Here is a 14,414-nt window from a genome sequence, read left to right on the forward strand (position 1 = left end):
CAAAACTTATATTTCAGGTAAGAAAAATTTACAACCTACCTTAATGCCAACTAATGAACATATAAACAAATAGAAATCAATGGCAAAAACTAAGAAAAATAATGATTGAGAATGTCTACTTAAGAAAGTTTCAAAAGCAAAAGAAAAAAACGAAAACTCTGCAATAAAGTCATGACTTACCCAAGGCCATATTCAGAATCCACAAGAAAATTAGGTAAAAAGTCTTGTGTTGTAGATGTTTGTCTTGAGTCTATTTATCTTCTTATTCATTTTCAAAAATAAATCAGATCTTGCACAAAACTTCCCATGTCAAACTTCATGTTGTATAAACTATTGTCACTATCTTATCATGTTTTTCTCTCACAACTATCTAGTGTAGAAATTCCTAAAAGTGTGTAAGTTGCTCTAAATAATCCTAAGTGGAAGGAAGTTGTACTATAGGAGGTAAGGGCTCTTGAGAAGAATCAAACTTGGAAAGTAGTGAATTTACCAAAAGAAAAAACAATTGTTGGCTACAAATGGATCTTCATAGTGAAATACAATTTTGATAGCTCCATAAAAATATACAAAGCTCGATTAGTAGAAAAAGACTATACTTAGACCAATAAAATTGATTACTCTGAAACTTTTGCACAAATCGCAAAACTAAACATAGTTAGAGTCCTGTTATTTATTGCTACCAACTTAGACTAGTCTCTACAACTATATGTGAATAATGTCTTCCTCAATGATGATTTGGAATAGGGAGTCTCTATGGATACCCCTCCAAGCTCTAGAGAAAAGTTTGGGTCAAATATTTGCAAGCAAAAGAAATCACTCTACAAACTAAAATAAACACCAATAGCTTGGTTCAACAAGTTTACCTGATCTATAAAAGGGCTCAATTACACTTAAGTTCAAACATACCACACCTTACTCTTCAAATGTTCTAATGAAGGAAAGATAATCATTCTGATAATCTATGTTGATAATATTATTCTAACAGAAGATGACTTGTTAGAAATAAAGATATTGAATGAACACTTGGTGTTGAGATTTGAAATCAAAGATCTAGGCCCAATGAGATACTTTGTTGGAATGGAAATTGTTCGTTCTAACAAATAAATCATTGTGTCTTAAAGAAAATACATTTTTGATCTCCTTGAAGAGATAAGAATGAGCAACTACTAACCTTCAAATACACCTATGGACCTTAATCAGAAAATTAAGGAAAAAATAGGTGGAGTTCTAGTTGACACAACTCAGTACCAAAAGATTATAGGCAAACTGATATATTTATCACATACTTAATCGAATATCATCTCTATAATAAGTGTGGTAAGTCAATTCATGCATCACCATTTGAAGAACACTTAGAGATAGTCTATAGAATCTTAAGATATTTGAAGGTAACACTAAGAAAGGGGCTCATCTTTAAGAAGAACCCACAATAAATCATTAAGGTATATACCGATGCAAATTGGATTGGTTTTATTACAAAATGAAGATCCACTCTAGGCTATTGCATGTTTATGTGGGGAAATCTTATTACTTAGAGAACGAATTAAGAAACAAAGTGTAGTAGCACATAGCAATGTTGAGGCTAAATTTTGAGCAATGTTTTCCTTTATTCCCAAGAGTTCTAAGGAGATTCCTAGATTTTTAGGAGAAGTTGCTTTAGAAACCATGGTTATCTTAGAAAATGAAGCAGTTTTCAGTATGCTTCAAGTTAGTGAGACTAGAACTTGTTTGAGTTCTAACAATTTAAATTGGATCAGAATGAGTGGATTTGATTCATTGATGACCAAATTTGTTTTTTCAAGACTTTATATGATGTAGTGTAGATTTCTTGTAAGGAAAATATGAGAGGTAGAGTTATCCCACGGGGATTTATAAATTTGTACACAAACTTTCTCAAATAAAGAAATTATGGACAAAATTTGTGAATTGATCATTTGAATGATAATTTGCATATGATTTAGAAGGTATCACATTTCATTCTCTGACATCCGTTAACTTCAAATGATATGTCAACATCTAGTTGTTAAAAACTGAGATTTATGATCGTTAGTATCTAAATTAAAATGTTACAACCGTTTTTTGTTATTTTTAATATGCAAGTAGTGTCAACTTGTTTCGTTACATACATACGACAATTTTTTACGATTATATATAATCAATCATTAAGGTAAAGAGAAATCAAGGGTTTAGAAATTTCAATCATATTACTATTTCAAGTTAATTATTTACTTATAAACTTGTCATTTGACATCCATTGCATTTTATTATCTGACATCTGTTATTTTCAAATGATCTGTCAACGTCAAGTAGTTAAAATACTAGTATTTCTAATCATAAGTATATCTAATTTAGAATGTTTTGTTTTGTTATTTTTAATATGCAATTACTGTCAACTTGTAAGGACAATTGGTCAAAAGTAATAAAGGGTTTAGCAATTTCGATCATGTTGTTATTTCAAATTAATGAATTACTTGTTGCATGCATTTAAACTACATGATTCTATAGTTAGTATAGTTGTTGATAATTGGAGATTAAAAGACGAATGTAGCTTTGAATAAAAAAGAAAAGAAAAAAGAACTTTATATTAGTGAATCATATTTCTCAAAGCATTACATGGACTAAAGAACATGGTCTTGATTTTCAAAGATTTACTAAAAGCCTTGTATGAGTCTCAAAAATAGTAGGTAAATGAAAAAGGAGACTTGTTCAAATGTTTGGCTAGGAATGTTGATGGCATGGTACTTAGACTTGCTTTAAGCTAAACTAAGATTCTTGACTTGTAGCCCTGAGGTATTAATTACTTATATTGATTGGCAACTTGTGAAATTTCTAGTTTTCTTAACAAATTAAGTAATAGCATCCCTCTATTTAATTACCTCGTGATCTACAACCAACCTTCACCTACAATTTCCAAATTCATGGACTATTGCATATGCATCAATATGACCTAGTGTGCTAAGCTTGAAAGCAATCTGTTGAAGTATAAGGTAACTGTGAGGAAATACTAAAGTCGTCCTAATATTGATTTTTTTTTTTAATTATTATTGTATGACCTCAGACTAAAGCATGGTTTTCTCACACTTGTAGACTAAAGGGCTTTGACGAATGACACATGACTACATTGGTTCTTGATAATCTCATCACTAGTCATTTAAAAATAAAGATTCAATTATTATTATTATTATTATTATTATTATTATTATTATTATTGTGGATTATAGATTGGTTGTTAGCTTATATTAGGAATGTTCTTAATCAATTCAAAAGAAGAATGTCAAAGGATGTAGAGGCATGATTCGTTAAAATGTAGTGCCTCAAGTCTTGGGGAAATGGTTCGCATAGTTGTCATAGACATGTTATTCGAAGCAAGTTATTTCAGTTTCATGGGAAGATGCAATTGAACACCTAATTTTCTTATTTGATTTAGTGTGAAAGATAGAATATAATGAAATTTTTGTTTCAAATTCTTCGTTTTTGTATAAAAAAAATTATTATTGAAAGAAAATAAGACGAAAAAAATTATGTTTAAATTTATATTTTATTTACCTTTGATTTTCATTTTTTTTCCTTTCTTACTAATATTTTTTATTCATCTTTACTTGAACTTTGTATAATTCAAATGAAGTCTTATAGCATGTATTTGCTAGCTATATGTTAATGCTAAGACTAGCTCAGTTTTACATTCGCAAGTGCAAACTCATAACATTCCTCATGATAATGGAAAAGTGCAAAACATTTGCACTCACTCAAAGAACTCTTTGGTAGAGTTTAATACAATTTGAATTTGAAATAGAAACCCTTATTGGTTTAAGAATGTTTAATTTTTGTATATTTATAATTCAAATAGATCACTTATTTAGCAGATATGTCCATGACGCAGAAACATGCATTGGAACGCGAATCAAGGTAAGGGCCCAATCAAAGAGACGTAGGATCAATTGGTTGTTAACTCACTAAGGAAAGTCTAAGGATTAAATCTATAACCCAAAACTTAAGTTCTATATATATATATATATGTATGTATGTATGTATGTATGTATGTGAATATATAATTGGAAAAAATTTGTTATTATGAAATAAAGAGATGAGGATTATAAAGTAGAAGTGATCACTTTTATAACTATAGAAATATGTATGTACGTTGCATTGAAGTAAAAATGAAAAACTGGTTCATTAATTAAGATAGAAAGAAGAAGAAAAAAGGGGAAAGGAATGAGTAAAAGAAAGGAAGAATAAGATATGTTTTATTTAACAAAATTTAAAAATATTAATACATTTATATATATTAACCTAATAATATTAAAGATGGAAAAAAATATTATTGATTTTTAATGTTTTATATATTTAAAAAATTTATAAATATTTTAAATTTTAATATTATATAAAATACATATTTATGACGTAATCAGTTCGATCACTATTTGACCATTGATCGAACCAATGAACCGTGAACCAATAATTTTTCTGATTCAGTAATCAATTCGGTTATGAAAACATTGATAATTAGCCTTTAAATATTCTATGAACACCCATGGAAAGGATATATAAGAGATGTATTAAAAGGAACCAACTCCTTTACTCTCTATAATTCTCGTTAGAAGATTCTCTTTGAAGAACCATGAAATGGAAAAACATAAATTAAAAGGAATCTAACTCCTTATATCTCTTTACAATACCCCTCAAAGACTCCCGTAGAAGAACAATACAAAGATGTATAAGCCTTACTTGAAAAAAAATTGTATATATTAAATCATCATGGTCAAACATAACTTGTAATATTATTAATGTTGGAATTGGGTTTAGGTGCCCGAGTGGGTTAACTGAACCAACTCGATAAAATGAGAAAATGGGGAAACTCCCAAAAATGGCCACTATATAATCATAAAAATAAATAAGATCTTTCTCTCTCTTAGAAAAGCCTAAAAGAACACGTTTCTATAAGGGAGTCCTTTCTAAATTTTTTCTATTTTTCAGCGTAAAAATAAAGATTAAAATATTTGTATTGTAAAAATAGAATGGTTCTCATTTTTGTAATTTCATTCATGACTTAGCGTAGAAAATTCATTAATAAAACAACAAATCTAGATTTTTGTATTTCAAAAGATAATCTGAAGACTTATTTCCATCGATTTAGATACTACTCTCATGGGTCTTACACTTCCCAAAAGGATTTATTTTTGTTTTGAAGAAGAAAGGGATTTCTATTTCCAATTCAAAAAACTCTTTTGTTGTCAATGCAAGTAAAACTCAACTATTGCCGATAGAGAGACCCATATCATCGTAGAACTCTTATTCTAACATGAAAGTCATCAAGCCATTTTATTTAAAAGAGCTTCACAGTCTTATCCAACAGATGACTTAAGACTAGGAGTAGAACACACACAGCGCATTTTGGCACTTTTAAAAAAAAAAATTGTTTTTTATTTTTCAAAATTTAAAAAAAAAAAAAAAAAAACATATTTAACAACTAGAAAATAAAAAATGATTTTTCGTTCTTAAAAATAAAAAACATAGGATTTTTAGAAAGTATTTAGTAGTTTTTTTCACTTATTTTTTAAGGTTATTTAAAAAAAATTCTATAAATATTAAGTTAAAAATATTTATGATTTGTTGTACAAAATATAAGAGAAAATTTTTAAAAATTGTTCTCAAATATTATTTTTCAGTTCCCAAACAACACCTAATTGTCCTGATCTTTAATAGAAGAAAATTCATTTTAATTCAACTAATTGTCCAAGAGAATTTGTTTAATTCCAATGCGGAAGTCAATGATGCAACAAGAATTTCAATCAAAGATGGAGCCTCCCCCAAAGCATAGCGAATCAAAACTATGCATAAGCAAAATGACAAAAATGCCAGTAATATTGAAAGCATCCACAAATCCTTGTAGTAGAAGCAAAGACGTTCAAAACTTATTTATACCCTACCTTTGCCTTTCCCTGTACACCAATCAGAGATGGTGGTAATATTCCTTCCCATCGTTATCTTATTGAATGCTTTCTTTTGGGTTTGAGTGAATCGTGAAAGGCGTGTGACCCAGGAAATCTCCTGTGCCTTACAATGTTATGTTCCAACAACTATTTGATTGCTGGGTAAACTTGTATGCTAATTTCCCCACTAAACAAATCATAATTTAATACCTTTCCAGCAACAGCATTAACCAACTCTGCCTTTTTGGAGATGTGACCTTTCACCAAGGTTTGATTTGATTAAGAACGAAATTTTTGGACCCAAAAGACCGTTAAAACAGTGCCAATCATCTTCTTCAGGTACATATACAGACAGATTGATTATATAAATAAAAATAAAAACATTCTTCTTTTTCCCTTCTGTTCGCTTTCCTCTCTTCCTTCTCAAGAGCACTCTCTGTTCGACAGCCTGATTAAGCAAGTTAACCGTGAACTTTTTAGAAAAAGAAGAAAAAAATTACACAGTACACAACATCACTACAGATAGAAAAAAATGAAAGAAAGAAAGGTAGGAAAAAAAGAAGAAAAGCAAGCCCAAAATTAGAACTTAACTACAATCCCCCATCCGTATCTAGGAACTCATGTTAGGCCTTATGGTCCATAAGGATAGTACTTCCAGATACACACTGTCAAACACAGCAGCAATAGCTTCCATCTGACCCTTCCCATTAACTTCCTCTGTCAACCACAAACACCCCAATCAATGCTCCATGCATCGGCACCTTTCACTTCGATAAGAGACAGAACTGAGGACCCATGACTCACAAGCACCCCTGTAGCACAGGTAGGTTGATGCCACTTAACACATCCCTGTTTAAATCACCCCTCCTGTCAACTACATTGCTTAAAAAGGTAAAAAAATAAACTTCATTCTTCAAGTTTCAAATTTGCACTTTCAATATAAGAATTACTAGCATTGACTAAAGGATAAAAAAAAAGGTAAATACCATTCAATGTCTCTGAACTTAGTTTCTTAAAAAAAAAAATCCCCAGAAATAACAATGGAATCGAGAGGGACCGATTTCCCTTCAATCTGAAGGGGACTTATTGGAGGTCTTTCACAATGATAAAGACTTTGGCCCACTATCATTTCTTTTTTTCCAAATGTACTGGAACAGCCAACATGGGAGGTAATCACCACAACCTCATCCTTCCCTTACCAAACTACCATGCCGACAGAACAAAGGAAAACTCAAGATACTCTGGAAATAGAGAAAAAACTAGCAACCATAATCAACGCCAAACACGTGACAAATGATAATATGATTTGCAGATTCCTCCTCTTCCTTGCATAGGCTGCACCAAGACCAAAGACCAACCCCTTCACATGTGCTTAACATTTTGAGGTTTTTCTCATGCTGTTTCCAAACCAAAAACTACAACAAAACAACCACATTGGGAGTGGCACGACAACTCCAGACTTTCCTGGACAGGAATAGGCTACATGCTCCTCCAAATAGATTTTTAAAAAAAATAAAAAATAAAAAAGGGCTGAAAACTATCAGCCTGCTCAAGGCCCAACCCCTGCTCCTGCAAGCCAACACTGAATTAATCAAACTCAAAAATGATTCCACCAATTTTTACCCAAAAGCTCCTCAAAAATATGTAACTCAGATGACTCCTACCAACCTCCTCATGCCAGAAATCTGACACCAAAGCATTTTTACCAGCAGCTATGCACTAAATTTGGGAAGCAGTCCCTTAGTGGAGCCCCACGCCAATAATTCAATCAAAAACCTATTTCTGAGGCCATTACCCACTGAGATATATAACTGTGAGCCTGAAAATACTCACAATGTCACTTTATAGTCCGCCACAACCACAACCAAAAAAAAAAGATAGACGGACAGATATAGAAAGAGAGAGAGAGAGAGAGACCCTCTGCTTTGGTTGGCCTTTTGGTGCCTTTGTATACAACATATATTTTTGTGCACCCTTTTGTTAGGTGCTTTTAATATAATTTTCTTTACCTATCACAGAGAGAGAGAGAGAGAGAGAGAGAGAAACAGCAACAAAAAAGAGAGAGCAAATAAACAATGCCCTAATTTAGCAGCAATCTATCAATGAAATCCATAAAGAATAAGCTAACTTCCCTAAGGCATAAACCCCAGGAAAATAGCACCTAACAAATTGACATGTTGTATTGATTAGTTTTATTTTATAAATATTTTATTTACCAGATTTTCTAGGATCCATGGAATAAAGCCCCATCACATTTTTTTGATATGCACAAGGTATATATAAAAAGTATAAAAAAGGTGACACAATAAAGTCCATAGTATTGAAACATGAAAACCATAACTTCATCAAAAGCAGCTATTTTCAATAATGCTTAGACTAGCACAAAAGCAACCCGCAAAGCATAACTTCAATAAAAAGCAAAAAGAAAGTTTTCCTTCAAATAAGAAAAGAAAAGAGAGAAATATCTAGGGGTTATGGTACCTTTTGGTCTAGAAAAATTATTAAGAGTCTCGTAATTCTAATGCATATTCTAGGGCTCAAATGAACTGCCCAAAAGTTTGGTAATTAAATATAAGCAACTACCATATACATGACCACTGTACTATTTAAAAGCAAAAGGACAATAATACAAACAAAATTTTCCCATAATCCATTGAAATTGAAGAAGGTTTCAAACCTCAACATATTAAGGTTGAAAAACCTTTGATCTGTCTGAATTAAAACAATGAACATAATTCCAAATTTCAGAGTTTGGACAAGGTGACCCTCTTAAAGTTTACGCCTTATGCAAGAAAATATAAAGCCTCAAGGTATGTTAAAGCTTGAGGTGTTTCACCAATTGACTACTTAATTAATTCGATACATGGGGATATACTCCATTAGGTTTCCAACTTCTAGCGAGAACAGTTCACGTGAGACATGCCCCTCATGGATTGAGGCATAAAAGAAATAAAAGGCTTAAAAGGAATAAAATGCATTAATGGAACACCTTTAACTAAGCTTTGATTTGCAAAGCATACACCCAACAAAATCTGCATCTAGTCAGCATCGAGAGATGAAGATGGAAAAGGCATTTCCATAATTCAGAAACAGAAACACTTCTACGTCATAATTACGAGATTAGATAATCTAGAACTTAGAAACACACCCAATCTTGAATCTAGAAAGGCATCCACACCCTAGAAGCATACCAGAATTGATGTAAGGTTGTTTTAAATCAAGCAATTGCTCATCATTACCAAACTTTGGGGAAATTCCTTAACAAGCACATTGTAAAGATGCAGCAATACATTTTATTAAAAAGGCTTGGTCATTTTTTAACTAAAAAATACAATATAAATAAGATCAATTTATCCTTTTATTATCAAATATATAGAAATACTAATAGTTCAAAGGGGAGCTACTTAAATCAGTACAAGGTTTCAAATTCAGAGAACACCTGAAAGGTAGGATTTAAGGACAGAAGAGAAGCAGTTATTTAACACTATGACTATATAAAAGAGGTCCTCTCAGGTTAGCAAAAATCTAGGATTTGTCCAAAATCCTTTTCTATCTCTCTTCCAAAGAGAGATACCCAGAAAGACAAACCAGCTCTTCCTGCAGTCAACACTGTCTCATTCACATTTATACTGTGTCAGTACACAAATCCATGTCAGTACGTATGGACGATATTAGATACTATTTGTCATGTTTACACAACATAGGCGCATTTAATGTCTCAGATCTATATCAGTCACTCGAACTAATTAATGGTCAAGACAACAAGACCCTATGGCACGATTGCCAGATCCTTTCCCTCCTGATTCTCGAGGAATCTCCAATAGTCATCAATCCAAAGTCAAAGCAATGATTGTCTACATCTGCATCTGCTAAAATCTGATTCCTTCCAATAACTTGCACCCAGTAAACAAATTAACTCCTCTAAATTAATGAAAAAAAAGGATAAAATCAATTCGCATGTGTTTGTTATGTAGCTACATCCAATGAGATGCCTTCAAATCCATGCAACAGATCATAAAAAATCTGTCAGAACAGTGCATAAAGCAACACAAAATTTAGACACGTCAAACACAAGCGATATAAATCCTCCCCAAAAAGCTAGTTTGACGAAGCTTAAACTTCAATGCCATGTAATTAACTATGCTGAAAATAAATAAATTCAACAGATTTTCTTTTCAGGCGATATGGCATCATCATCACATCAGAAAGAGGCAAAAAGAAAAAATGAAAAAAAAAAGAAAGGAATGTGTAAATGGAAAATTCAGCAAATTCCAATTTTCAATTTAAAAGAGGCATGCCATGGCATCAGGGTCCATGCAAGGTAGGCTCCAAAAATCACCATGTAAACTCATTGATTACCAATAGCTAATATGTGCATTAAGAAAGAAGCAAAAGTTCCAAACTGGAAAAGAATCCAGCATTAGCTGGTTCTTGATATCATAATTTGTTCAAGACAAGAACAATATTGTAAATTCAATTCAACCCACACTAATTACAAGAAAAATAAAATGAAATACCATCATTGATAAAATGGAAAAATTCATTATCAAAGGTGTCGAAGCCACAAACTAGAAATTGAATTTCTAAGCAAGGAATTACATAAACCTCCAAAGTACAATTTGATCTTCCTAAAATTTCAGAGTATTTGGGAAGTACCTATCTTCGGGAATATACATGATCATAACCGGACACCATGTCATGCTGTCAATAGGGAGAAACTGAAGCCAACTACCTACTTATTCATCACTGTACCGACTCTATCCATCTAAAAGAAATGCATTGCTTGCTTCAGTTCAAAATCAGCCGAACGATCTCTCTACACTTGAACAAGACCTACTAACCCAATTCTACCAAGAAACGAACCTAAGAAGAAATGGTGTTCTCCTTGTCTTCCCCATCACTGCAACAATCATCGCTCCCATACTTCCTCGAATCTTTATCGCAACTACGCATTGGAATTGGTCTTCTGTCAGAACCCGTTTCAGATTCACCATCCTTCTTCAAACTCGTCACTGAAGCATCTCTTTCTTTCTGATTCACTATATCCCAAAAGAAATCCGTCAAGACTGTCTCATATGATGGCATCTTGGCGTACCCCGGAAAATAGTTAATATCAATAACAAGGTACCGATTCCCAATCCTATTGTCCCGAATCACATCAAAATTAAAAAGATTTAACTTCATTGCGCGCCGCAATCCCCTTGCAATATCGGTAATGAAACTCTGTGGCGGCATCTCCGTATCCTCCAAATGCATCATCTTATAGTACTTGTCGTCGTTTCTTTCACGCGTAGTTATATTGGACACCTGCGAAAAAGACAAGGACCCCTCCAAACTGTTCAGTTTCTCCTCTGAAACGTCCGGCAGCGACTTCCGTTTCACGCATTTCACATACTCCCCAACCACATACACCTTAAAGATAACTCCACCGTGATTCACAAACTCCTGCAACACAATCGGCGGCCCCAGCTTCTTTAACCCATCCTGATTAAACACCAGAGACATTTTGTGAGATTTGGCGCTGCCGTCGGCCACCAAGGGCTTCGCAATCACCGGAAATTTGAGTGGCTCCCACGCCTGCAGCTCTCCGAGAGTCTCGTAATCGTAAATCACAATCTGCTTGGGAATCCCAAAAGTATTGCTGTGGCTCTCAACCTTGAGCTCCGACACCACCTGGAGCATCGAAATCCGGTTGTGCAGACGCTCGATCGCCGCCGGGGGATCCAAGATGCGCGCATTAGGGTTCTTGAGGGAGAACTCCTGCAGCTGCTTCTTCCAATCGTCGCCGTATAACTTGTGGAGAACGCAATCGAAGGGACCCTGATCCACCAGGGGCTTGTCGGTGTCGATCCGAATGAGATCGATGCCGCGCTCTTGAGCAAGGCTCACCAGAGAGACCTGAATGAAGCTCTCTCGCTTCTTGGGCGCTAAAGCGTATCCTATAGCGAATCTCCGCTGCTGTTCCGCCATTTATGACGATCAAGATCTGCGACTCTTCTCTCTAATGGCTATCCTGTAGTGACAAGATTGTACGAAACCGCACATAACCAAACCCTAATGGTCCAAGATCGAAAGCCAAGAACAGTTTCAGCTTCTTGTTTCCAAGAATCGAATCAAGATTCGAGTAGAGAGAGAGAGAGAGAGAGAGAGAGAGAGAGAGGGATATATGATATATCAGAGGAAATGAATGTTTGTTTATGAATTGAATTTCTGTAGAGAAATGAAGGTGGATATTTCCTATATATATGAGAGAGAGGTTGGACTAGGGTTGGATGTCGGGTTTGATAAAGTAACCATGGTTTGAGAAACGGAGGTATAGAACCATCATTCATATATCATATTTGGGAAATTTATTAAAAATTTCGAACTGATATAGCGTGTTATATATCAAGTGAACCAAATTTTCCTTTAATTCACATTTTGCAGGTAAGGTCTTTTAGCCTTAGACGCCATTTTAGCTGGCACTTTTAATAGTATAACACACGGTTCTCGAATGTTCTAAATTTTTTGTTAAGCATAAAAAATTGTACATTAAGACCGCCACAACTTATATACAAAATTACACAAATGTTACATGCTTGAAATCAATTCTTACGGAAATTACATTTTTATCCTTAATTTTTTTTTATCTTAAAAACCAATGTGAGATATGGATTAAAATAATTACTAAAAGGATAATTTTGTCCGAAAAAAATAGATTTCATATTCTTTTGAATTTTTATTTTCCTAATACTAAATTCTTATAAATTAAAAATGCTTTAATAAGAATAACTCTAATTTAAATCAAATTAAATAAAATAAAAATAATGGGAAATGAAACAGAAAAACTCTTAAGTGCCGATATGGCAACAGCAAAAACAGAGTGGACTTATTGTATTGGTGTATTTCTTAATGACGTGGTAGCGGGTACGCATGAAGGGTAAGACGTGGCATTTTCTCCTGATATTGTGCGGATTTTCGCCGAAAGAAGAGACGCGTTTCAACGAAAAGTCAGATAGAGAATGGACGGTAGAGATGTGGTGAGTCGGGTCAACGTTGACAAAAGTGATTTTGGTGGAGTCATTGACCACGGCGAAGCAGTGGAGTGATGTTGGGTAGTGGCTTGGGGTGATGGGATCATGGGCATGGTGGTCTCACCCGTATTGAAAAATAAGGAATTGAAATTGAGAAAATGTGAAAAGGGAGTCAGACCTTATTATAAAGTTTGAAACATGGCCTTCCACTTTATAATATCTATGATACTCCCTGATGCTGACCTGTCACCCTTGCTTCCTCTGCCACGTCGGCACGCATTTTTAGAGAGCTTTTGGATAGCCCACGTTTTTATTCATCAGGTTTTTGTCAGTTGTGAGAGTGACTCAATAATTCGCTTCATATCCTGTATCCCTTACTTTTCGTGATATAATTCCCCTCTTTTAATTAAATAATTATTAGATTAATGGCCACGTTAAGTTTAGATATGAAATTCTCAAAATTTTGATTTATAAAAACAATGAACAAAATATTAACGATGTGGGACTACAGATAAATTAAACAAATTAATGGGCATCTTTTCATTATAGCTTCCATATGAAACTAATTATTGAATAAGTTTTGCTTATTATGGGTGTATTTAGCTTTATACAGTATTTTTTAAAAAAATTTAATATTTGAAAATAATTCTTTTAATAAAAAAAAATTAAAAGTGCTTTCTAAAATCACTATTCAATGTATCCTTAAAACCTATTTGATAATATTTTTTGAAAAACACTTTTCCCTTAAAAGTGTTTTTAAAAAACAAAAAGATGTTTTACAAAATTTAAAAAATATTGAAACACATGATAAGTAAATTCTCATTTTTGGAGAAAATGATCTCACTAAAAATACTCAAATCTAAAATTCACTTTTAGTTTATTATGAAAAAATATAAATAAATAATTGAATATAATTAAAATTCTGATATAATTTTATTTTTTAAAAAATTAATATAAAAATTTAAAATAATTTATAAAAAAATAATTATTGACTTTAAATAAATTTTTTTTTATCTTTTTTATATTTTTCCTATTATTTTCTCTTATCTTCCTTCAAACCTAGGGTAAATAAACCCAACCTTAGTCAGAGAAAAATTGATAGTAATATTGTCTCTCTCCTAGTTGGAGTAAAGAGTTAGTGGAATGAGGTCAAACATTGTTACTAAGAATGGCAACAGGGCGAGTTCGAGACCGGTCGCACCCATCCCAACTCCGCCCCCTTTATTCAAAATTATTATCATCTCCGTTCCATTTAAAAAATTAAACAGGACAAGGCAGGGGAGGGCGGGATGGGTCGGGTATGATAAATTCTCATACCCGCCTCATTTAACTTTTTTTTTTTTAATTTTATTTTTAAAAATTTTTTAATTACATTAAAATAAATATAATTTATAAATAATTAAATTATTATATTTTATAACTTATTTTATTAAAAATATTTTATTATTATCTATATATTAAAAATAGTAAA

General features: G+C 32.8%; 1 protein-coding gene across 3 annotated transcripts; it reads right to left on the reverse strand.

Annotated features, from left to right (window-relative positions):
• Positions 1-6,171: 6,171 nt before the first annotated feature.
• LOC117907385 (inositol-tetrakisphosphate 1-kinase 1-like) lies at positions 6,172-12,132 on the reverse strand. 3 transcript variants are annotated; one of them, XM_034820917.1, is made up of 3 exons: positions 10,587-12,132; positions 6,522-6,779; positions 6,172-6,378 (listed from the first exon to the last, which is right to left on the reverse strand). In XM_034820917.1, the coding sequence occupies exon 1, from the start codon at positions 11,898-11,900 to the stop codon at positions 10,794-10,796; it is 1,107 nt and encodes a 368-aa protein (XP_034676808.1). In that variant the 5' UTR covers positions 11,901-12,132; the 3' UTR covers positions 6,172-6,378; positions 6,522-6,779; positions 10,587-10,793. The 3 variants fall into 3 exon arrangements, with proteins under 3 accessions (XP_034676808.1, XP_034676816.1, XP_034676825.1); XM_034820925.1 differs by lacking the exon at positions 6,522-6,779; XM_034820934.1 differs by lacking the exons at positions 6,172-6,378; positions 6,522-6,779 and adding an exon at positions 7,440-9,922.
• Between the last annotated feature and the right edge of the window lie 2,282 nt (positions 12,133-14,414).

This window comes from Vitis riparia, chromosome 2 (genome assembly GCF_004353265.1).
Source record: "Vitis riparia cultivar Riparia Gloire de Montpellier isolate 1030 chromosome 2, EGFV_Vit.rip_1.0, whole genome shotgun sequence".
Taxonomy (NCBI): Eukaryota; Viridiplantae; Streptophyta; class Magnoliopsida; order Vitales; family Vitaceae; genus Vitis; species Vitis riparia.

Bases quoted from the DNA above. Each gene is read 5' to 3' on its own strand.
- LOC117907385 (XM_034820925.1), bottom strand. From the start codon at position 11,900: ATGGCGGAACAGCAGCGGAGATTCGCTATAGGATACGCTTTAGCGCCC.